The following is a 22,472-nucleotide window of genomic DNA, read 5'->3' as shown; positions in this document are numbered from 1 at the left end:
AACAAGATCCCCTGGTTTAATAGAAATTGTTATAGGGTAGGGCAGGATCTGGTCTGCATGTTCTCTGAGAAGTTCCCTGAGAAGGTTTAGGTAAGGCAGGTAGTCAGCCAGAGGAGCAGAGTCTGTTGGAGGTGAGTTTTCTAAGAGAAATGGGTGGCCATACATTATTTAAGACCCAAACAGGAATATTAGGAGGAGCATAAAAAGGTGTCTGCTAAGGGACTGCATACCTAGGGATCTAAATTCTGTAAAATCCTGTACCTCCCAAGAAAGCTGTAAGCTATCTTATGGTATAGGGGGAGGGAAATGAGATTGAGTTGATGTACTCATGACTCAGGGAGTGAGTCTGTCCCTTTAAGGCCACACCTATATAGGTGACCTATGGGAGGCAGGGGCTGTCAAGATTTAGGTTAAATATAACACCTTTGGATAAAAGAATTTTCGTTCATCATTTTACATAAACTGACACTTTTAACTCTGTAAATGTTTATTTAGATAAAGTGTAGATACCAAACACAGTTATAAGGTGGTTATTTAAGAGACAAAAAAGGTTGCATGAGCATGTATATAAATGAACTCTGATTTAGTGGCACTTAAAGCTTGACAAGATCAGCAGAAAACACAAATAATTTTTTTGATAAAATCTTTCTCTGTAATGGTTTTTTGTAGATGTTACTCAGAGCAGAACAAGATAAGGTAACCTTGTTATTTTATAGACATAGAGAATTTGATTTTAGTTTGACATGACCCTAAAAATCTTTTAGGCAACTCTTATACTGAACTTCAACTTTATTACACATTGAAGCTTTTTATTATACACTTTTAAAACTTACTCAGACCTTTATATAACATAGTAAACCCTTTGATGGCTTGTCTTTATCTCTCCTATTTGAAACAATCTTTAGGACAAACCCTTTTTTATAAAATCCTTTGTTATCTAAAAACTTTTTTTTAACTTAAAAAATACACTTATTACCTATTTATATCTCTTTTAGTTTACTTTGTAACTTGTATTTTAAAATTAACTTTTATAAGAATTTTAAATTTATTATATGGGCTGTAGCAACTAATTAGTAGCCCTTGTTTTTTAAGGAATTTATGATAGGCATAAGGCTTTATCATTCCTCAGAGGGGCTTGAGGGGATATTGTTTTGGGTGTGGAAATTGTGAGGGATTTTTGAGTTTTATTTGAATAAGGAGGGCCATCCAGGCTCGCCCTACACTCATCAGTCCACATTGTGGAATCTATTTGTTCCTGAAGGAGGGGGCAGCAGAGATAGCTGCCTGGGGGGAGGAGAATTTGAGTTTTTAGTTGGGATAGTAAATCTCGTCCCAGCAGGGGCATTGGAGTTTTAGATACTATGAGGAATGAGTGACAGAAGAGGAGGTCTCCCAAAGACCAGGCCAGAGGCCAGATAAAATAGTGCTCTAGGGGCTGGCCAGATTTGCCCCAAATGATAACCTTTGTCATTGAACTGGGGACCAGGAGAGAAAGGTAAGACAGAGAAATGGGCTCCACTGTCTAGGAGGAAAATGACCTTTCGTTTTTTTTACCATTATGACTACCCCAAGGCTTCAAGAAGTGGAGTGTGGACAGGAGTCTGGGACCCATCAATCCATACGAGGTGGCACCTCGCCTTCCATCTGGTGACAGGGGCACTTAGACCTCCAGTGGTTACCTTTGCAGAGAGGGCAGGGTCCTGGTTGGGAGCGGGGCTGTCTCCCAGGCTGTCTGTCCTTAAGATGGACAAGAGTGCCCCTCTTGTCCATCATGGTAGCAAACTTGAGATGTAGGCCCCAGTTGGGTGGGGGCAGCAGTGAGCCATATCTCTTATCTTTTTCTCTGTTAGTAATGTCCCGGTTAAAATATATGGACATGGCTAGCTGTTTTAGTTGATTCAATGACTTTTGTCCTTCAGCCATAGACTGAGTTTTTTACAAATATCAGGGGCAGTTAGAAATTTATCTTTTAGGAGAACCTTTCTCACCTGTGACTCTGGGTCCATCATGGTATGTTTTTTGATTGTCTCCTTAAGATGTTGTAGAAAGGTAAGGGAATTTTTTTTTTTAGGGCATTATTAAAGTAAAGTTGTTATTTTACATTGACACCTGACACTCTGGAGAGCAGGTCTCTAAACTGTTCTGGGCCTCAGTTTCCTCACTTGAAGAATGAGGGATCTGGTCTAGGTTAAACTACTTTCTTCCACTATGAGATGGCTGAAGTGACATTAATGTTAGTTATCTTTTTAATATTTTTTTTTTGATTTAGCAATGTTGGGGAATTGAACCCAGGGCTTTGTACATGTTGAGCAGACATTTTTTCATTGAGCTACTTTTTTAGCCTCAAATTTTTTTTTTGTCTTTGGCTGAGTTGAATTTGAACTCAGGGCTTTATGCCTGCAAAGTGGCACTCTACTGCTTGAGTTATATCATTAGTCCCTTTTAGTGAGGATCAGTTAAGGGGACTGTCTGTGCCCCTGTAGGTAGGTGTATTTATTTCCTTATTTCTAGGTGTCACTAGTATTGGGATTTATTGTAAATGGTAATCATTTTTAACCTGAGTGGCCTGGGCCAGAACCCATTGTTTTTTTAATGAGAAAAGAGTCTGGTCTAGTAGAAGTATAACATCCTTTTATGTCAATTGAAAGGTTTGGATCACAGAGATAAAGGCTTGAATGTATTGGTCTTGGAATTAGTACAGCTGTTTAGATGTTTTTTAATTTCCTTTAGATCTGATAGCTGGAAGGGGACATAGGTTTGCCCTCTTCCTACCATTACCTGTTGAAGGGGGAAGCACTCATTAGGATGTTTTGAATACTGGGGTGGCTTAGAAGGTAGGGCAGAGGGTGGAGCAGTAGGGAAGGGCCTTGTTATTGATAAGGGGCTTTTCTGGTCCTCCTTTCCATTTTTATCCTGTGGCTTACAAAGAATGGCCAGTGTTTATAGAGTATCTAAATAGTAATTATGGAGCCAGTCTGAGATGAAAGAAAATTTGTATGGGGACCTCAGTTTACTTTTTTTCTTTTATAGAAAAGGTCTAATTGGAGTATGGTACTGTACTTTTAGGAACCCTGTGAAGGCCACTTCTCTTGGTCACCCAGGGCATATTGAGGCCAGGCCTCAGTACAAAGCTTTTAATATGTACAAGCCAAAAGACTGGAAGGTGCAGATCCCATCTAGAAAGAACAAAATATTAGGATCCTGTCGTTTAGTTAACAGCAGGCAGCCTCTTTAATAAAGGTTACTTTTTTAACAAAGGACTAAATCACCTGTGAAGTTAGAGAAGGGCATTTTGGGCCAATAACAGTACCATATGGGACAACTAGTGTTAATATTTGGAGGGAAAAATTTATGTTGTGGCCGAAAGTTTAGAAAATTTTAAATGAGAAGTTTAGACACCACAGTAATTTTTGGGACTATAACCTTGAGTTAACAATTGGCTTACAAGGGCTGGGTCTGGTGCCAGGTGTGAGGTGGGGCTAGGAGCAGGGCTTGTGCAAGGTGCCACTCCCTCCAGACATACCTGGGACAAATGAGCCCATCTGCCTAGGCCTGATCCTGCGGCCTGTCTCCCCTCCCCGCTTCCTGTGTACTCTGCGCACCTTTATTCTAGGGGAAGTGGTGGCAGGCCACAGCCATCGCCACATGTGGCTGGCAGCCCAGGATGTGCTGGGTCGTCTCTATGGATTTTCTTAGCTATGGCAGGCGTTTTTGCTGTGTCCAGGAGCCAGCATCCTGTGCACGAGTGCGCCAGTTTGTTTTCCCTCCTCCCCTTGTGGGGACAGAGTTAGGGTGTTAGAGTGGCAGCTGTAGGTTTTTTTTTTCTTTTTTGTAAGCGCTTTTGTAAAGCAGCTGATTAAAGTTACTTTAGATTGAGAACCCTGGCAAACCAGTTGGAATAACTTAAGGTACCATGTTTGAAGTTTTTCATGGGAGGCAGGGTCCCGGTAAGCCCAGGGAGGGGAAACAGACAGAGACAAAGGACACGTGGTGAGACCATGGAGGAAGCAGAAAAGGTGTCCTGACATCGTAGATAAGGGAGGGGAAGGCAGAGCCTGGAGGCATGACACAGGCCTGAGGGATTAGCCATCACCTATGCCTCTGGGTCGCTCCCATTGACTGGTATTGGAACACTTTTAGCAACATGAAATCTCCATTTTCCGATCGCTGTCTCAGGAAAAAGGGACATTAGACAGGAGGGGGGTAAAGAGAAGCAGTCGTCAAATGCCATAATCAAGTAGGACTCCCCCAACGTAGCATGAGGCATACCTGAATAAATCCCGGGCTTGGTCTCAGCCCACAGAGAGGGAGTATGAGCTCCCCAGAGCCAGAAGGACTTGGGCAGGGGAGCAAGGGGTACAGAGAGAAGGTTTAGAGTGGAGGTAAGAGAAGGCCTGGACATAGGGGATCTCCTTTCACTTTCCAGTGCATTCGCAGAAGTTATAGAGATCCCTGAGAATATTAGAGTTGAGTGTGCCGTTAAGCAGCCATTTAGAGTCATTGTCCAATTGGTATTGTGGCCAAGCCTGATTGGAAAGAAAGTGAGTTGTTGGGCTTTGAGATCAGGTGAGAACCGTAAGGGCTCAAGGCTGGCCAGTAGGCAGCCCAGAGGAGTGTCTGAGGGAATTTTGGAAGGTCCAGTCCCCATGGTGAGACCTGGTCCGAGGAAGAATATGGCTGGCATCCCTGAGATATTGCTTTCCTGGACGAAACAGAGAAGTGGAGGATCTCAAGGGAACGTCTTCACCGAGAGGATCGTCCATACTTTAGGAACCTGGTTCCTGAGCCAATGTGAGTTGGGACCTAGTACTAGGATTTTCGACCAACTGAGAGAGAGAGAGAGAGCCACAACTCATGGTGCGAAGGAACTCACCAAGGGAGGACCAAGGAAATCAACCAGTGATGGGCGAGTTTATATGGAAGCACACTGGCCTTGAGGAGGTCCCCTGTGAGCAAAGGCGGCAGCGTTAACCTGGAAGCAGGGGTCCTGACAAAGCAGCTCAGATCTTGGTGAGAGAGCAAGGTCGATGTCGGAAGCTCACCTGGATCCAAGTCATGGCACCAAAATGTTAGGAAAACACCGCACACTGCACACAAAGAAGGCTCACGAGAGGTATCTCATGTCCAAAAGTTTAATAAGCAGGCTGGCTGGCGGAGAAAAATTCGCACAGCAGTTTCTCTCAGTGGGTCTCGCCTTAAGTAGCATTTGGGAGAAAGCAAGGGCTAGGGATGGGCAAAGACAGGTGGCAGGAGATAAGGGACAGTGGGGCTTTGTTCTGCAAGGGATGAGACCAGCTGCTGAAGCAAGGTCTAGGGGTGGGCAAAAGGAGGTGACAGGAGATAAGGGACAGTGGGCTTTGTTCTGCAAGGGATGAGACCAGCTGAGGCTCAGGCTGCAGAATGGTGGCAAGGGGCAGTTCTTACCAGTCCTACTTTTGAGGAGTATGTTTTTTATTAACACAAATTAATGGGTCTCACTCTGATGTTCTGATACATGCGTATATCTTGCTTTGATCATGTCCATCTTTCTAACCTGTCTTACTCTCCTCTCTTTTCCCTCATCTTTCTGTGTCTAGCTTATTTCACTTAATATGATCTCCAATTCTACCTGTTGTCTTGCAAATGACATGATTTCATTTCCTTTATGACTAATACTCCATTGGGTGCATATATACCATATTTTCTTTACTCATCCATTGATGGGCACCTAGACTGATTCCATAGTTTGGCTATGTGAATGATGCTTCTGTAAACACAGATATGTAGGTATCTCTGTTGTATTTGGAATTTGATTCCTTCAGGTATATACCCAGGAATGGTGTAGCAGGATCTTGTGGTAGTTCTATTTTTAGTTTTTGAGGAACCTCCTTACTGATTTCCATAGTGACTGTACTAATTTATATTCCCACCAACAATGTATAGGGCTCTTTTTCCAGGAGTATGTTTAGCCATGTTAAATTTCCAAGAATGATTTATTCAGTTCCTATACACAGTGTAGACCATTTTAGAAATATAAGTAATTTTGTATTCAAATACTGTATTTAAAACTAATTCATTAATTTAACTAATTTCCTTTCTTTTTAAAGTGATTCAGGGTTTGTTCATGGTTGTTAATGACTAATGGTAGAGTAGAAATTCTCTAGAAAAAGAGTTCATGGTTCCTCCTTTCTGAAGTGTTTATAATTACCGTTTTAGTTAATTAAGCAGTCTGTTATGAGTAGTTCTGCTCCTAATTTATATAGAATGATTGCTATACTTTCGCATTAAATCTTTCTGATTTTCCTAAAAAAAAATCTCTGTCCTCTTTTGTCTCTCTCCTCTCTTCATAGATCATAATGTTTGACATTAGGACAGTATTTCTCAGTGTGGTCTAGGGATTCCTGTTAAAAATACTTATTCCAAACACATGTCGTAAATTAAGAAAATAGAAATCTGCACTTGAATAACTTCCCTAAGTGATTTTTGAAAATCCAGAGTTTTCAAGCTATGCATAGGGACTTTCTGATGTCAACAAGGACCAAGGAAACTCAGACATGTTTAATACTCACCTGCTTATATACTCACACGCACAAATACACATTTCTCAGCCCTCTCTACTCAGAGGTAGAATGCTGATGCACAAAGGCCTGTCTTAACTCTAAATTCCATGTTTCTTTAAAAGAATTTTTTTTGGTGTGGTGCCAGTGGTACATGCCTGTAATCCTAGCTACTCAGGAGGCAGAGATCAGGAGGATCTGTTTGAAGCCAGCCGGGACAAATAGTTCGCAAGACCCTATCTAGAAAAACCCTTCACAAAAGTAGGGCTGGTGGAGTGGCTCAAGATGAAGGCCCTGAGTTCCAGCTCCAGTACCTTTTTTTTTTTTTTGGCAGTACGGGGGCTGGGACTCAGGGCTTCCGAGCTTGCAAGGTGGATGCTCTGCTGCTTGCACCATGCCTCCAGCACAGCACCATGTTTCTTGTTTTACTTTTTTTTTTTTTTTTAACTCAGGTCTTCACACTTGCTAGGCAGGCTCTGTAGCCAATCTGCTAGCCCCCCATGTTTCTTTTAAGAGGAGGTTTTAGTCTTTGAATTTCAACACATTTATTTTGTATAGAAATGGAGGAAATCATTTTCCTGACCTAGATCTAGATTGGGGTAGACAATTTACTCACCAGTTAGAAGAGATGTAAAAGTCAGCCTTTCTGAGTAGAATCAACTGAATTATATCTCTAGTTTTATGCAACCTGTATTTTATGACAATAATTCATCTCACATATCTCAGTATCTTATAACATGTTATCTTGAACCGCTCTATAATGAAACTCAGTTGCTTCAAAAGAACTGTAAAATAGAGATCCCAGTGAATCAAATTACCAATGTAATATTTTTCTAAGTCTTAAATATTTTATCAGCAGTTTTTATTTAAAAGCCAGTCAAAAAATTAACAGGAAAATGGGATGGTATTCCAGGACATTAATGGAATATGAAAGTGAAAAAGCAATTCTGAGTGACTCATCTAGTTGTTGAATTACCTAAAAGCTTTGGGATAACTACTCTGGTTCCTTCATCATTTATGTTCAGCAGTGTCTCTCATGAAATGAGAATTATTTTTGTACTATGCTTCAATATCTATGAATCTCAAAATTCTTGAAGTGATTTCTTGGATTGATTGTATGTTTGAGTGACTTTCTTCTGTGATGTAGTCTGGAGAGTAAAATGTAAAGAGAACTTCAGAGTAGGAAGAATATTGGAACTCTTAGACACAGCCTCCCATGGCAGTACGGCTTGTTAGTTACTTTATTATGAGCTTCATCAAGAATAGATTAAGCTCCTTGAGCGCAGAGAGTGTAATTTATTTACTCTCGTCTCTCCAGTACCCAAGTAAGTGCCAGGTGCACAGTGAGTCCTCAGTAAATATTAGATGATTGATGGAAATGCAGTTTGTATCATGGAAACCTGTGATTTTCCATATGAACTCAAAATTCCAATAGAAACCAGCAAATTAAATGGTTACAGAATTTTTATCACACAAACCTTTTCAGGAATGCAAAAAGCAAATGTCAGTGTTTTCAATTAGCTTTTCCTAAGCCTGTTTGCTTTTTCATTCTTTTCTCCAGTCCCAGTATTCATTCTGTGCTTCCTAATTTGTATCAGTTCTATACTACTGTCTGCCTTCGTATTGTCTTTTTTACTTATTTTTATTTTTGAATAATACACTAATAATATGAGGGGATGTCATTGTGTGCCTCTGTATTTTCAAGTGCATGTTATGATTTTTTTCCAAATATGTATCTTACTTGAAATATACTTAAATTTCTCTTAATCAAGTAGAGTATGTTTTTAAAGGATTTTCAGATTTGTATCTAAGAAATAAAACAAGTTTTCCCCACAAGTCTAATTCTTCCAACTAAATGGGAAGACATTCCTAAGTCTTACTAATGGATCTTAAACTCTATCTCTGTTGATCAATTTGTGGAAACTTTGCCTTTGTGTTAATGTTCATTTTTCTCTTAGAAAGATGATTATCTAGAAATGTTTCTAAAGGGATCTATTTGTGCAAAAAAAAGTGAAGGCATGAAAGATCACAATAACATCCCATGTAATAAGACTATAATCCGTCTTAGGGGAGTAAATTAATGTTAAATTTAGACTATGATGTTGGAACTATAATAGCAACCTACGTCTTTACAATGCTTTATAGTTTTTTTTGTTGTTGTAGTTGTACTGGGGCTTAAACTCAGGACCTTCACTTTGAGCCACTCCACCAGCCCTATTTTTTGTGAAGAGTTTTTCAAGATAGGGTCTCGCAAACTGTTTGCCCAGTCTGGCTTTGAACCACAATCCTCCTGATCTCTGCCTCCTGAGAAGCTAGGATTACAGGCATGAGCCACCAGCGTCCAGCAGTGTTTTATAGTTTTTAAAGCAGTTTTACATGCATTGTCCTTTTTGGAATGCATAATAATCCTTTAATTTAAATAGTGCAGACATTATTATTTCAAATTGAAGTGAAAGGGCTGGTGGAATAACTCAAGCTCTAAGAGCTCCTGGCTAGCAAGTGTGACGCCCTGAATTTAAACCCCAGTGCCACCAAAAAATATATATAATAATAGTAATAATAATAATAAAAATAAAGAAATGGACGTACTCATTGTACGTTAGCAAGTGAATTGTAAAGAATCAACTACTTCCTGGGTTTTGTGTGCCCTTTCCACTGTAATGTGATGTCCTATATTTTTGCCATAATAATAAGGGGACCTGTCCCAGCATGAAATTCATTTGAATTTCCTATTTATTCAGAGAAAAGATCTGATTTCATATACCTTCCTAGGATCTAGTCTCAGGCTTCATCTTGTTGGGTTTTTTTTTTTCTTTTTTAAAAAAAATTTGCTTTTGAATTTGTGTACATTAATAATGCAAGGGGATTTCATCATGATAATTCCATTCATGTGTACAGGGCACCTTAAACAAGTTCACCCTGTGTTATATTTCCCTCCCCCTTTTTCACACAGTGGGTTTCATTATGCTGTCTTCATATGTATATATGTAGTTAGATCTTCTACACCCCTTAGTGTCCTGCTCTTTTCCTCCCCCACTGCAGTCCCCCTCACAGTCCTCCATATATATTCATACCCTATTATCATCATTTTAGGCCTAGGTTCACAAATGGGCAAGAACATGTGATATTTGGCCTTTGGAGCTTGGCTTATCTTGTTCAGTATCATGATCCAGACCATTTTCCTGCAAATGACATAATTTCATTTTTCTTTATGGATGAGTAATATTCTATGGTGTGGTATATATATATGTATATGTATATATATATGTGTACGCATACATATATATTTGCATATATATGTATACGCATATATATGTATATGCATATATATATGTATATATATGTATATGCATATGCATATGTATCCCATGTTTTCTTTATCCATTCCTCAGTTCTTGGGCATCTCAACTGATTCTACAGTTTGGCTATTGTGAAGAGAGCTGCAAAACATGAATATGGAAGTATCTCTTATATGTTGATCATATTTCAGGCTTTATCTTAATAGATGACTATTTTTCATATGGAAATATAGAATTGTGTTTCTTATATTTGATACAGGCAGACTTAGCCTTTAGCCTAACTACGACATACACTTTGACAAATTTTGTAATAAGCTACTAAAGTTACTGATGCTTTAATTCACCATTTCTTGCCAAGTCCATTTTAGGTAAAATCATGGTAGGGATGTTGCCTAAAGTTGAGTCGGCTTTACTTTACTCTAGAGAAAGCCCTGACCTGCTGCATTGTGGCACCTGTGTCCATCACTCATTCGTCTTGAGGTGTGCTTTGATGAACAAGGTACCTATGCACAGTGTGTGCTCAGAGCTTGAAAAACTCAGTCCTCCTCTCCCTTCTCCCCTCTACCCTCTCTCCTCAGGCCATTCCCCACCCTGTTTGTTCTTCCACTTTTTTTCTCAGCTGGTGGAAGAGGTCTTCAAAGGAGTCTTAGAAATACAAGAAAATTCTTGAGGCATTTACTCCTTTAAACGAAGTTAGAATCCAAATCCAACTGTATATCTCATGGACAATTTTAGTATATTTTAGGAACTATTTGGTAGTGCTATACTTAAAACAATAGTATAGAAGTGAAATTATTTTTCATTTAGAATAGAAAAGAAAGATGGAGACAAACTAAATGTACAATAAGAGAATAAATTATGGTATAAGCCATTCAAAACATTGTATTCCAAGTCTTTCATTACAGAAATGCTGCTTATAATGTGATATAAAAAATCAGATACAGAATTGATCCTAATTTTCTTTAAAATGTGTACAAATGGAAAAAGTACCAATAATTTGTAATTATTAATGTATTCCAAGACATTGTTGTACTTTGCACTAGTTCATTTAATGCTCATATTAACCCTAAAAAGTAGGTACTATTGTTATCTGTATTTTACAGTGAGGAAATTGAGGTGCAGAAAAACTACTTGTCCAAGGTTACATAGAAAATGTTGGACACACTGACTGGTAGTAAATACACCAAAATATTAATAGTTACCATCTCTGGATGATGTCATTATGACTTAGGTTCTAATTCTTTATAATATATTATAGAATGTCTCTGCTCTTTATATAGTTTGAAATAACATTTTAAAAAAAGACATTATAGCCTGTTTGAGATCTAGAAAAACAACATATGAAAAAATTTGTAGATTTGAATTTCAAAAAATAACTTATTTCCTTGTATTTAAAATAGAAATTAGTACTTGTTTAAGTGGGGGGAATCTGGTATGCTATTATTGCATGGTAAGGTGACTATAGACAACAGTAATGTACTGTACATTTCAAAGAGCTAGAAGAAAGGATTTTTGGGGGGAGGGTAGACAGGGCATCACCATTTTGCCCAGATTGTCCTTATGCTTCTGGTCTTATAGTCTCATGTGGTCCTCCTCTTTCAGCTTCCTGAGTAGCTGAGACTACAGGCATGAACCATCGTGCTTGGCCTAGAAGAAAGGATTTTAAAAGTTTGCATAGAAAGAACTTGAAGAGATACATATATTTATCTTGATTTAAACCTACTACAGTATATAGATGTATCAAAACATCACCCCGTTAGTATGTATAATTTCATGTTTCTATGTTAATAGTTAAAATTTAATTAGAATAAAAAATCTCTACTTAAAAAAAGGGGGAGATCCAAGTTACTTGCGATGCAGAGATCAGGAGGATTACAGTTCAAAGCCAACCACAGGCAAATAGTTTGAGAGACCCTATTTCGAAAATCCCAACACAAAAAAGGGCTGGTGGAGTGACTCAAGTGGTAAGAGCGCCTGCCTAATAAGTGAGAAGCCCTGAGTTCAAACCCCAGTACCGCAAAAAAAAAAAAAAAAAAGTGTGTGAGTGTGGGTGGAATGGAAATACCATTCCTTTTCTAACCACTCCTTTCCTGTCAGTACAAAACTCTTCTTAGTATGTGTGTTTCACAGTTTTCTTTTATTGATAGGAAAACCAAGGTATTCTGTAGCTCATGATTAAGCATCATAGAGCAGTTCTGGTTTCTGTCAAAGGTGCTTTTGCTTGGATGCTTAAATACTTGACCAGTAATAGGAAGCGTAAAGGCCCAGGCCCAGTAGAGCATCTCCAGGAACAGTGTACTTTCCTCGAGAAAGCCTAGCCTCAAAGGCAAAATTATTGTTTGTGTTCTTGACAATAGCCATTCTAATAAGAGGGAGGTAGAATCTTAATGTTGTTTTGATTAAAATTTCCTTTATGGCCAGGGATGCTGAGCATTTCTTCATGTGTTTTTTGGTCATTTGGACGTCTTCCTTTGAAAAAAACTGTTTAGTTCATTTGCTCATTTCTTCATTGGGTCATTGTTTTTTTGGGGAGTTTAGTTTTTTGAGGTCCCTGTGTATTCTGGTTATCAGTCCCTTGTCAAATATGTAGTTGGCAAAGATTTTCTCCCATCCTGTGGGCTCCCTATTCAATCTGGTGACCATTTCTTTTGTTGTGCAGAAGCTTTTTAATTTCATGTAGTCCCATTTGTCAATCATTTCTCTTGCTGAGCCTTTTGAGTTCTATTAAGGAAGTCATTGCCTATGCCTATTGATTCCAGTGTTTGTCCTGCTCTTTCCTGCACTACCTTCAGAGTTTCAGGTCTTACATTAAGGTTTTAATCCACTTTAGCTGATACTTATACAGGTGGAAGACATGGATCTAGTTTCAGTTTTTTGCATGCAGATAGCCAGTTTTCCCAGAAACATTTGTTGAAGAGGCTATCTTTTCTCCATCATATATTTGGGCATCTGTCAAAAATCAGATGGGCATAACTGCATGGATTCATATCTGGGTCTTTTATTCTGTCTGTTCTTCATGTCTTGTTTTTGTGCCAGTACCATGCTGTTTTTATTGCTATGGCTCTGTAGTATAGTTTGAAGTTAGGTATTGTAACACCTCCAGCGTTGCTCTTTTTGCTCAGTATTTCCTTGGCTATTTGTGGTCTTCCATGATTCCAAATGAACTTTAGGGTTGATTTTTTCAGTTTCTGTGATGAGTGTCATTGGAATTTTGATAGGGATTGCATTAAACATGCATGTTACTTTTGGTAATATTGCCATTTTCACAATATTGATTCTACATGCAATCTATGAGCATGGGAGATCTTTCCATCTTCTGTAGTCTTCTTTGATTTCTTTCTTTAGCGCTTATAGTTTATTGTAGAGGTCTTTCCCTTGTTAAGTTTATTCCTAGGTGTTTTATTTTCTTTGAGGCTTACTGTAAATGGAATTGTTTTCCTGGATTCTTTCTCAGTCTGTTCATTGTTGCCATATAGAAAGGCTACTGATTTTTGTAAATTGATTTTTTGTCCTGCTACTTTGCTGAAGGTGTTTATGATGTTTAGGAGTTTTTTGGTGCAGTTCTTTCTAGGTCTTTTAGGTATAGAGATCATGTTATCTGTGTATAGGGATAATTTGACTTTTTCCTTTCTTATTTGATTTCCTTTTATTTCTTTTTCCTGTCCTGTTGTGCTGGCTAGGAATTCCAAGACTTTGTTGAATAAGAGTGGAGAGAGTGGAACCAAATTGGATGAACCAATTTGGGCTGTAATACATCTATCTATCTATTTAAATACATATGTATATATTATATATATTATATATATGGAAACGTTATAGTGAAATACTCTGTATAGCGATCTTAACAAAAAAGTCTTTTTTTTTTTTTTTAACAAAAACAGAACACAGGTCCTGTCTGGGGGCTGTTACCAGTGGGAGGGAGAAGGATATAAGGAAAGGGTGTAGGAGGGTGAATGTGGTGGAAATATTGTGTACATATATGTCAATGGAAAAGTGAGATCTGTTGAAACCAGGAGTGGAGGGAGGGAAGGACAAAGGAGAACGATGGAAGGGGTGAATTCAGCTATGATATATTGTAAGAACTTTTGTAAATGTCACAGTATACTCCCAGTACAGCAATAATAAAAGTAAATTTTTTAAAAAGGCAAAAATATTTAAAGAATGGTGTGCTCCATTACTCTAGTGGCTTACCTTTCCTGTCCTTCCATCTTGCTTTCATTTCCACCACCCCTGTCCTTCTACAATCCGTTAGTCATCCGTCCACATGGTGAATGTTCTTAAGATCACATTTGAGTTTATTAGTCATGACTACTATATTCTGTGGCTGTATGCCAGGCTTTCTGCAAGAACTTCATGTGAGTGAACATGGCAGACGAGATGCCCATGGCTTGAACAGTTTGGCCCAGTGTTTGGAATAACATTAAAATAATTGGAGATGTCATCTAAAATTCTTGAGTTTGTTGGAATAAAAAAATGAGAACATGTATCAGTGCAGTTGTCTGATCCCACTCCATACGCATTTATTATCTTTTTCCAGGCCCCTATTGTCTTTTTCTTTTTTCTTTTTTTCTTTCTTTCTTTTTCTTTTTTTTTGGAGCCCTGACACTAATTTTATTTAATCCTCTAAGGAACATTAACCCCACTTAGAGACTGGACAGTAAAGTGTCTGGGGCCAAAGGTGGATTATGAGTAAGCAGCAGAGCCTAGGCCTGTTTGTCTTTGGATCCTGTGCTCTTTTTCTCTTGCTCTGTCACACTCAGCTCTCTTCAGGGCTGCTCAGCCTCCATGTTGAGGATGACTTCTCTTGCTCATGTCATCTTTTGTCTGAGTCTTAGTCTAATTATATGCCATTTCAAATTTCTTTGTCCCTTCTTATCCTCCTGAAGACAGATAGGGCTTGGTTTCTTCATTTCTTTGGTTTTGAATAAATTATTTTTTGAGGCCATGACAATATGACTGTTTTGAAGGGAGCCTCAGTTTGAGAGTAACATAGTTTTAAGAATGAGAACCTCAGTCATGGGATCCCAATGAATTGTCAGATGCTAAAATACTTGCAGAGACTCAGCCTGGTGACAGCCATGTGGTGAATGATGATTATTGGCAGTTTGTGTTTGCTTTTGTAAGATAAATGGTCATTTAAATTGCCATACAGGAAATTACACCCATCACCCCTTGAACTACATTCAACTGTTTTTCGTTTAAAAATAAACTGAAATACAATGAAAAACATTTAAACTATAAGTGTACATAATGAAGGGGAGAGACGTGTTTATTTGAGCAGGCATGAGAGGAATTACAAGTCATGATTGGCTTGGAAGCCACCCGGAGAACAGTGCCGTTTTCCAGACAGTAGACAGTGAGGCGGATGTGTAGGCTAGATTCCAGACAGTTCCTGGTCGTCTAGTTGACAATGTCAGAGTGCCCAATCTTTGCATGGTTTCTCTCTGGGTGTTATTTCGTTATTGAGAAATATGGCTGTCGACTGAAAAGCTGATTGTAATTCAGGATTGTATTATTGATACAATATGTTCTTTTTTGTTGCTGTTTTTGTGGTTCTGGGGTTTGAACTTGGAGCCTTAGGCTTGCTAGTACCTCATTCCCTCCCTCCCTCCTATGCTTGCTCCCTTGCTCCCTCCCTCCTTCCTTTCTTCCTTTGCTCCCTTTCTTCCCTTTCCTTTAGGGTTGATACTGGGGTTTGAATTCAGTGCCTGACGATTGCTAAAGCAAGCATTCTACCACTTGAACCACTCTGCCAGCCTGCGATATGTGTTCTTCTTGATGCTGAGGATCTAGTTACATATGTTAGAGAAAAGCTTTTAGGTTTTGGCCTGACTTTGGAAAATGCTTTTAAAATCAACAATTGCATGTTAGATCTCTAATTATTTCCCTCCAGAGAACTCACTGAGTGATTAAAAATGATCTTTGTAATTTTGAGTTAGTTTTAAATCTTAAAATAAGGACTTATTTTATTTATTTTAATTAAATAAAAAATAAGGTATATTTTTTTCATAATAATTGTCTGGTTCACCAAAAGATTTATGAGTTAATTTTGTGATATGAATACTAAAATCTTAGCGCAAGAGTGAAGTGGTCAGATTGCATGTGAAGTCTGAATTTCTGGATTGGACATTAAAGATTTCTACCAGTTATCTTTTGTGACTGTGGGAGAAGTACACATATTTTATTTTTACCTTTCCTAAACTCAGCATTTTAGGAAAGTGATTGTCAGGGAAGAGGTAGGTTTTACCTAAGGAATGAAGATCGATAGAAGAATAAGTCTTTGGGGGAAGTCTTCCTGTGGAATTTCTTTTTCTTAAACCTATAAATAGAAGGAGAATGAAGACAGTTGTTGCTTGAGAATTTGTTTATGTTTACATTTTGTTTATATTTTCATTTTCCTTCCTTCCATTTTTCCTTCCTCCTAAAAGAAATAGAGTGTGTGTGGCTAGCTTAAATTCATTTCAACATGAGGAGATTCAGGCTCCCTATATACTAAATTCTTGAAAAGGAATTTAAGTAGAGAGTGCTTGTGCATGCCTGTAATCACAGCATTTGGGAGCTAAGGCAGAAAGATTGTGAGTTTGAGGACAGTCTGGGCTACATAGGGAATTCCAGCTTATCTGAGAGTACGTAGAGTACTTAGTGAGACCCTGTGCCAAGAAGAAAAAAAAAAAAGCAAAAAGAAATTTACATGCATAGTAACCCAGTTATTTTTGACCCAGGACTTTCCTGTTTTGGTGTTTTCCGTTTTCTTTTTTGAAACAAGGTCTCAGTATATAGCCCAGGCTGGCCTTGAAGTCATGATCCTCCTGTCTTAGCCTCTTAAGTACTGGGATTTGTAGCCATGTGCAACTGGCTTTTTTTTTTCCCTCTCCTTTTAATACCAGGTATCATTATTTTCCTCGAGGGTGCTCTCAAACATATGAGCTCAAATGACCCTCCCCCCCAGCCTGTCCAGTAGTTAGAACTTCAGGCATGTGCCACCACCCACCTTGGCTCATGTGTTCTATTTTTTAGTCTTCCTTGTTCTCCTTACAGAGTCTCATCAGGCTGTAGGGTTGCGATAGGAATAAGAATTTCTTAACAGTAAAGTCTAGTGACTCCTAAAAGGTAGACTGGAGGAAATCCAGAACCAAATGGAAAATCAGATTTAAAAAAATAAAGTTTTTGCTTAAAGAGCCAAAATAGAAAATTGTATGCTCATAAGCTAGACTCCCCTTTATTTATTTGCCTAAATATAATATATTTTACTACCTTAAAGTTTGTCAGCATATGCAGCATTCATAATGTGTAACCATCATCACCATCTGTGTAATGGAAAACTGAAACTACTCACTAAATAATTACTCCTAGCCCCAGCCCCTGGAAAAACCCTGTGACTTTCTTCTCAGCTTTTAAATTAAAGATACCAAAGGCTTTATTCAGATGTAGCCATCTAAGTATCCAGTGGAGAGATAAAAGAAACATGCAGACACATGGAAGAGGGGGTAGACGCATAAGTAGGGAGAAGAAAAACAGTAGGAGGAATTTTAAAATGGAAGGTTTTGACGGAAGCTGTAAGGTACACATATGCACAGAATATATTTCATATGTGCATGCATTTTAATCTGCGTTCTGTTGCTGAGGGAAATGAGCTTAAAGGAGAAAAGGATTGTTGTGGCTCACGTTTAAGAGGTTTTAGCCACGGTTGCTTGCCCCTGTTGCCTTTGGACCTGTGACAAGGAAGAACATCATGGCAGGAAGGGTGTGGAAGAGAAGCAGAAGATAGGAAGGGCTGGAGTTCCAGTGTCCCTTTAGGGCATGCCTCCAGTGACCTCATTTCCTTTTACTTCCTTCCATCCTACCACCTAAAGGTTTCAGTGCCCAAAGGCTCCACCACCCCCTAATAGTACTGAGGGCTGGAAACCAAGATGCGAGGTTGGTACACTGTACTATGTGTCAGGGACACTCATACCTGTTTTTGTTCCAGCCCTTTAAGACAGCTTACATTTTAAGAACCAAATTCAGGGATTTCTCAACTAAGTGTTTGGCTTTGGTCTTATCATCTACTCTTGGGCACTAAAACTACTATAGCTATATTTTGGAAGCCATACCAGACAACTTGTCAAAGCCTAGGTAAGTTGTGATTAAAATTCCTTATTGGTGGTATGGTCCTCTTAAAAGTGTTTAATTCAAAGATTATCCAGAAAACTCATAAGTTGTTTAAATATCTGCTTGATGTATAAAAAGCACTACAATTTTACAATTCCTATCTTTTTAAATGAACTATATTAAAAATTTAGAATTAAATCTGACCATATAAATTGATGGAGAGCTACCAAGGGACTAGAAAATAGTTGAAATGGTGAGAGTGGGTTTTTCAGTGTACTAAATGGCTTTGTCCATATGATTTTTTTTTTAAACTCTTGGGAAAGTGTTGAATGCTGTTTGTTGAGTTGTAGCATAAAGGAATGTCTGTTCTTTCATAGGTGCAATACATATATCTTAATATATCTTAAGGTTTTTCATTTTTTGATGGTACTGGGGTTTGAACTCAGGGCCTCACACTTGCTAGGCAGGTGCTCTATCACTTGAGCCACTCCACCAGCTGTTTTTGGTTAGGTCTTTTTCAAGATAGGGTCTCTTTTTTTTGTTGGGGGAGCAGGTACTAGGGTTTGAACTCAGGGCTTACACCTTGAGCCACTCCACCAGCCCTGTTTTTGTGATGAGCTTTTTTCGAGATAGGGTCTCATGAACTATTTTTCTGGGCTAACTTTGAAACTCGATCCTCATGATCTCTGCCTCCTGAGTAGTTAGGATTATAGGCGTAAGCCAAACAAAGTATTTCCACTAAGAAATCTCAAAGCTATGGCTAGTTTGTTTTAATAACAACAAACACAAACAGGGATGATACTTTTGGCACTCAGCCCAAGGGTAGCATGGGACCAAATACTGGAAGTTCTCTCCTTGGATGGCCTACTGCCACAGAACTGATTGCAGCTGTGTTGGTGTGGTATAGTTGAGAACGAAGTGACTTCCTCATGTTTGTTTGTTGGATGAGAGTCAGAGTCGTTTCAGCTCTTTAGATCTCCTCAGTGACATGATAATGCTGATCCAGCACTTGTGGTATATCTCATCCACAAAAGCTGCTTTCCGATTTTTTTAAATTCTGTTATTTTTCTGCCATGCCAATGAGTAGATCCCAGTTACATTTACGTGCTTTTGTTCACTTTGTATGTGATCAATTAATTTTTTTTCTTTAATTAGTCTTACCAGCTAGATAGTGATATTATTATTGTGTATATAATCCCTCCTTTTGTTATTTTTTAAATGCCAAGCAGTATTAGTTATAGAATTAGTTTTTCAAAACATTACTTCCTTTTATACAGATGTATAGAGAGTAAGAAGTTAAAATTCTATGCCCCACCTAGAAGAACTTTTTTTTTCTTTATTCATTTATTCATATGTGCATGCATTGTTTGGGCCATTTCTCCCCCCAAGAAAGAACTTTTAATAGTTTTGTGTTTGAGCTTCTAAACATTTTCTCAAGATGGAAAATTTTTCTTGATGGTGTGTGTGTGTGTATGTATGTGTATGTATATGTGAATATATATTCATTCCTAAAGCTTGCTTTTTAATAGCATGCTATTATTTAACTCTTTTTTTTTTTTTTTTTTTTTTTGCTGTGCCAGGGTTTGAAGCCAGGGTCTTGCACGTGCAAGACAAGCCCTGTATCACTGAGGTATGACCTCAGCCCTGTTTGACTATTGATTTACACTTGGATATTTCTAATTTTTGCCCATATAAGTGAAATTCTTTGTATATATACTTTTTTGCATATGTGTATGTATTTCTGTTGGCTATATTCTGTAGGAGTGGAATTGGTGAATCAAAAGATAGCTCTTTTTTTATAGTACTGGGGTTTGAACTACTTGCTAGCAGGCACTCCTACCATACCACTTAAGCCACTCCACCTGCCCTTCTCATTTAACTTTCTAATATTTGTGATTCAGTTCCTTCTTAAAGGCTTGGAGAAATCAACATTCCACCAAAAACACATGACAGCAACTATTTCCCTACTCATTGCCAACATGTATCTTTCCCCTCCTTTGGCAATCTGATGGTGTGTCATTGTTCCAGCTTGCATTTCTCCAAGAGAAAGATTGCATATATTTTCAGGTTTTTATTGGCCATTTTTTTATCTTTTATAGTGACTCTTTTGATTGATTTTCTCATATTTTTCTTATTTTTGTGTATGTACACATATACACATAGATATTATATAATAGTCCTTTGTTACATGTTTTATATATTGTATCCTAGCTTATTATTTTGCTTATAGCATCTTGGTCAAATAGGAATTTTCTAGTTTAAACAATCATATTTGTCTTTTGGTTTTCCTTTATAACATTTGGAATTTGTGCCTTATTTTAGAAACCTTCAATACCCCAAGATTGTGAACAGCTTTGCCATATTTTCTTTTCTTTTTTAGTTTAAGAAAATATTTAACTCCTCAACCAATTTGAAATTATTTATAAAATATAAGGCTACTTTTTTTTTTCCTCACATGAATGTAAAATTATCCCACCATTATTTATGCAACAGTGTGTCCTTTTCTTCATTGATTTCAAATTTTTCCTCACATTTGCCAGGCAGGCACTCTACCACTTGAATCACTCAACCAGCCCTTTCATGTGTTGAGAATTTTCTATATCCCCAGGGCTGGCTTCAAACCTTGATCTTCCTAATCTTTTCCTCCTGAGTAGCTAGGATTACAGACATGAGCCATCGGCTCCTGGCTTCAAATTTTTCTTATACTTTTAATTCCTATTATAGGTACATCTGTTTTCTACTTTTCTACTGTTGTGTAGATACTCTCCTACCATTCTTACACTGTAAGATACTGATACTTGGTAGGGAAAAATCCTTTCTTAATTCTTTTTTTTTTTTCCAAAAAATTTTTAACCTCCAACACTAATCTACTTTTCCAGAAGAATATAATAATCTGTTAATTATTACCTTAATTCTTGTTTAGATGGCATATCATACATTTTTTTTTTTTTTTGTGGTGGTACTGGGGTTTGAACTTGGGGCCTTGTGCTTGCTGGGCAGGCACTATACCACTTGAGCCATACCCTCAGCCCTTTTTGCTTTAGTTATTTTTGGGATAGGGTCTCTTTTCACGTCATCTTCCTGGAATAACAGACACATATCACCGTGCCTGGCTATTGGGTTGGGGGAGGCGGTTTAGGAACTGTTGCAGGGGGTGGCCTTGAACCATTATCTTCTCAATCTCTACCTCCCAAGTAGCAAAGATTATAGGTATGACCACTGTGTCCAGCCCTTTGAGTTTATTTTTATATGTAAAGTATTCATTCAATAATCTTTATCCTTTCCTCTCTTACATTTCAGAATCCTGTGTGCGGAAACTCACATGAGACAGCTCAGTCTAGAAGGGTAGTCATTTCTCATAATATGGACAAAGCTCTGAAAGAAGGTAAGGGTTAAATGAGACTGTATAATTACAATAGAGACAGACTGGTGTGCTAACAGGAAAACTGTGACTTCTAGCAAATTTATCCTTCCTCCTGTAGCATTACTAATACTTTTCTTCCTAAGTTTGTATTTGATGACTGAATGGAAGTGATTGAAACATTGAGTAGAGATTTCCAGATGACATAGAGCTAACCAGACAAGTAGACATTTCTCGGCCATATGAAACACAGATCTGCTCTCTGTTCTCTCAAATATGTATCAGGAAAGACTATTTTCTTGTATATCTAACCTAGAGAAGAGCGTTGGGGATTGTGTTGAGAAGACCCAAGGGGGAATGGTGGGCGGTGCAGTGTGGGATAGTCCTGAAAGTGGAATGCGTAAGTGTCATAAATATTAAGGTTTTGAAAAAGGAATATATTTTGGGTTTTTTTCTTTCTTTTTTTTTTATTGTTGTGCTGGGTGGGGGGTGCATTGCAGCTTTTACAGAAATTCTTACAATATATCAAATATATCATAGTTGAATTCACCCCCTCCATCATTCTCCTTTATCCCCTCCTACTCCCCCCATTCCTGGAATAGTTTCAACAGGTCTCATTTTTCCATTTACATAACATGTGTGCACAGTATTTACACCATAGTCTCCCTACCATGCCCTTCCCCCCACACACTGGTACCAACCCTAACACGCAGGACCTGTTCTGCCCTCCTGTTCTAAAAGGGAATATATTTTGAAGATCCAATTAAGGTTTGAAAATATCTTTTTAAATCAGATTTCTGAAAATACTGACAATTTTAGTTGCAAGAAAAAAGTCTTAGTGTTTAGGTGAGTATGTGGTGTTTGGTATAAGTTAAAAGAACTGAGTTAGTGATACATAAACAAGTATGTTTTATTTGGTGTTCACAGCAGTCAGCATGCTAAAATGTGAAGGTGAAACTGCAGAGGTACAGAAACAGTTTGAAGTTGTGGGAGTTACAGAAATTTAAAGTGTGTGTGTGTGTGTGTGTGTGTGTGTGTGTGTGTGTGTGGCACTGGGGCTAGAATTAGGGCCTATACCTTGAGCCACTCTACCAGCCCTTTTTTGTGAGGGGTTTTTTCGAACTTTTTTTGTGAAGGGCCTCAAAGAACTATTTACCCAGGCTGGCTTCGAACCACAGTCCTTCT

General features: G+C 38.2%; 1 protein-coding gene across 5 annotated transcripts in view; it reads left to right on the top strand.

The window, feature by feature from the left end:
- Snx25 (sorting nexin 25) overlaps positions 1-22,472 on the top strand; it is a 122,492-nt gene that overhangs the window by 14,575 nt on the left and 85,445 nt on the right. For all 5 annotated transcript variants that reach the window (XM_074054854.1, XM_074054856.1, XM_074054855.1 and 2 more), the window contains exon 2: positions 21,227-21,311. In XM_074054854.1, the coding sequence (XP_073910955.1) occupies positions 21,290-21,311 (22 nt within the window). In that variant the 5' untranslated portion in view covers positions 21,227-21,289. The remainder of the gene's footprint in view (positions 1-21,226; positions 21,312-22,472) is intronic.

This window comes from Castor canadensis, chromosome 14 (genome assembly GCF_047511655.1).
Source record: "Castor canadensis chromosome 14, mCasCan1.hap1v2, whole genome shotgun sequence".
Taxonomy (NCBI): Eukaryota; Metazoa; Chordata; class Mammalia; order Rodentia; family Castoridae; genus Castor; species Castor canadensis.
Note: the sequence above shows the minus strand (reverse complement) of the source record. Positions and strands in the feature narration are given on the sequence as shown.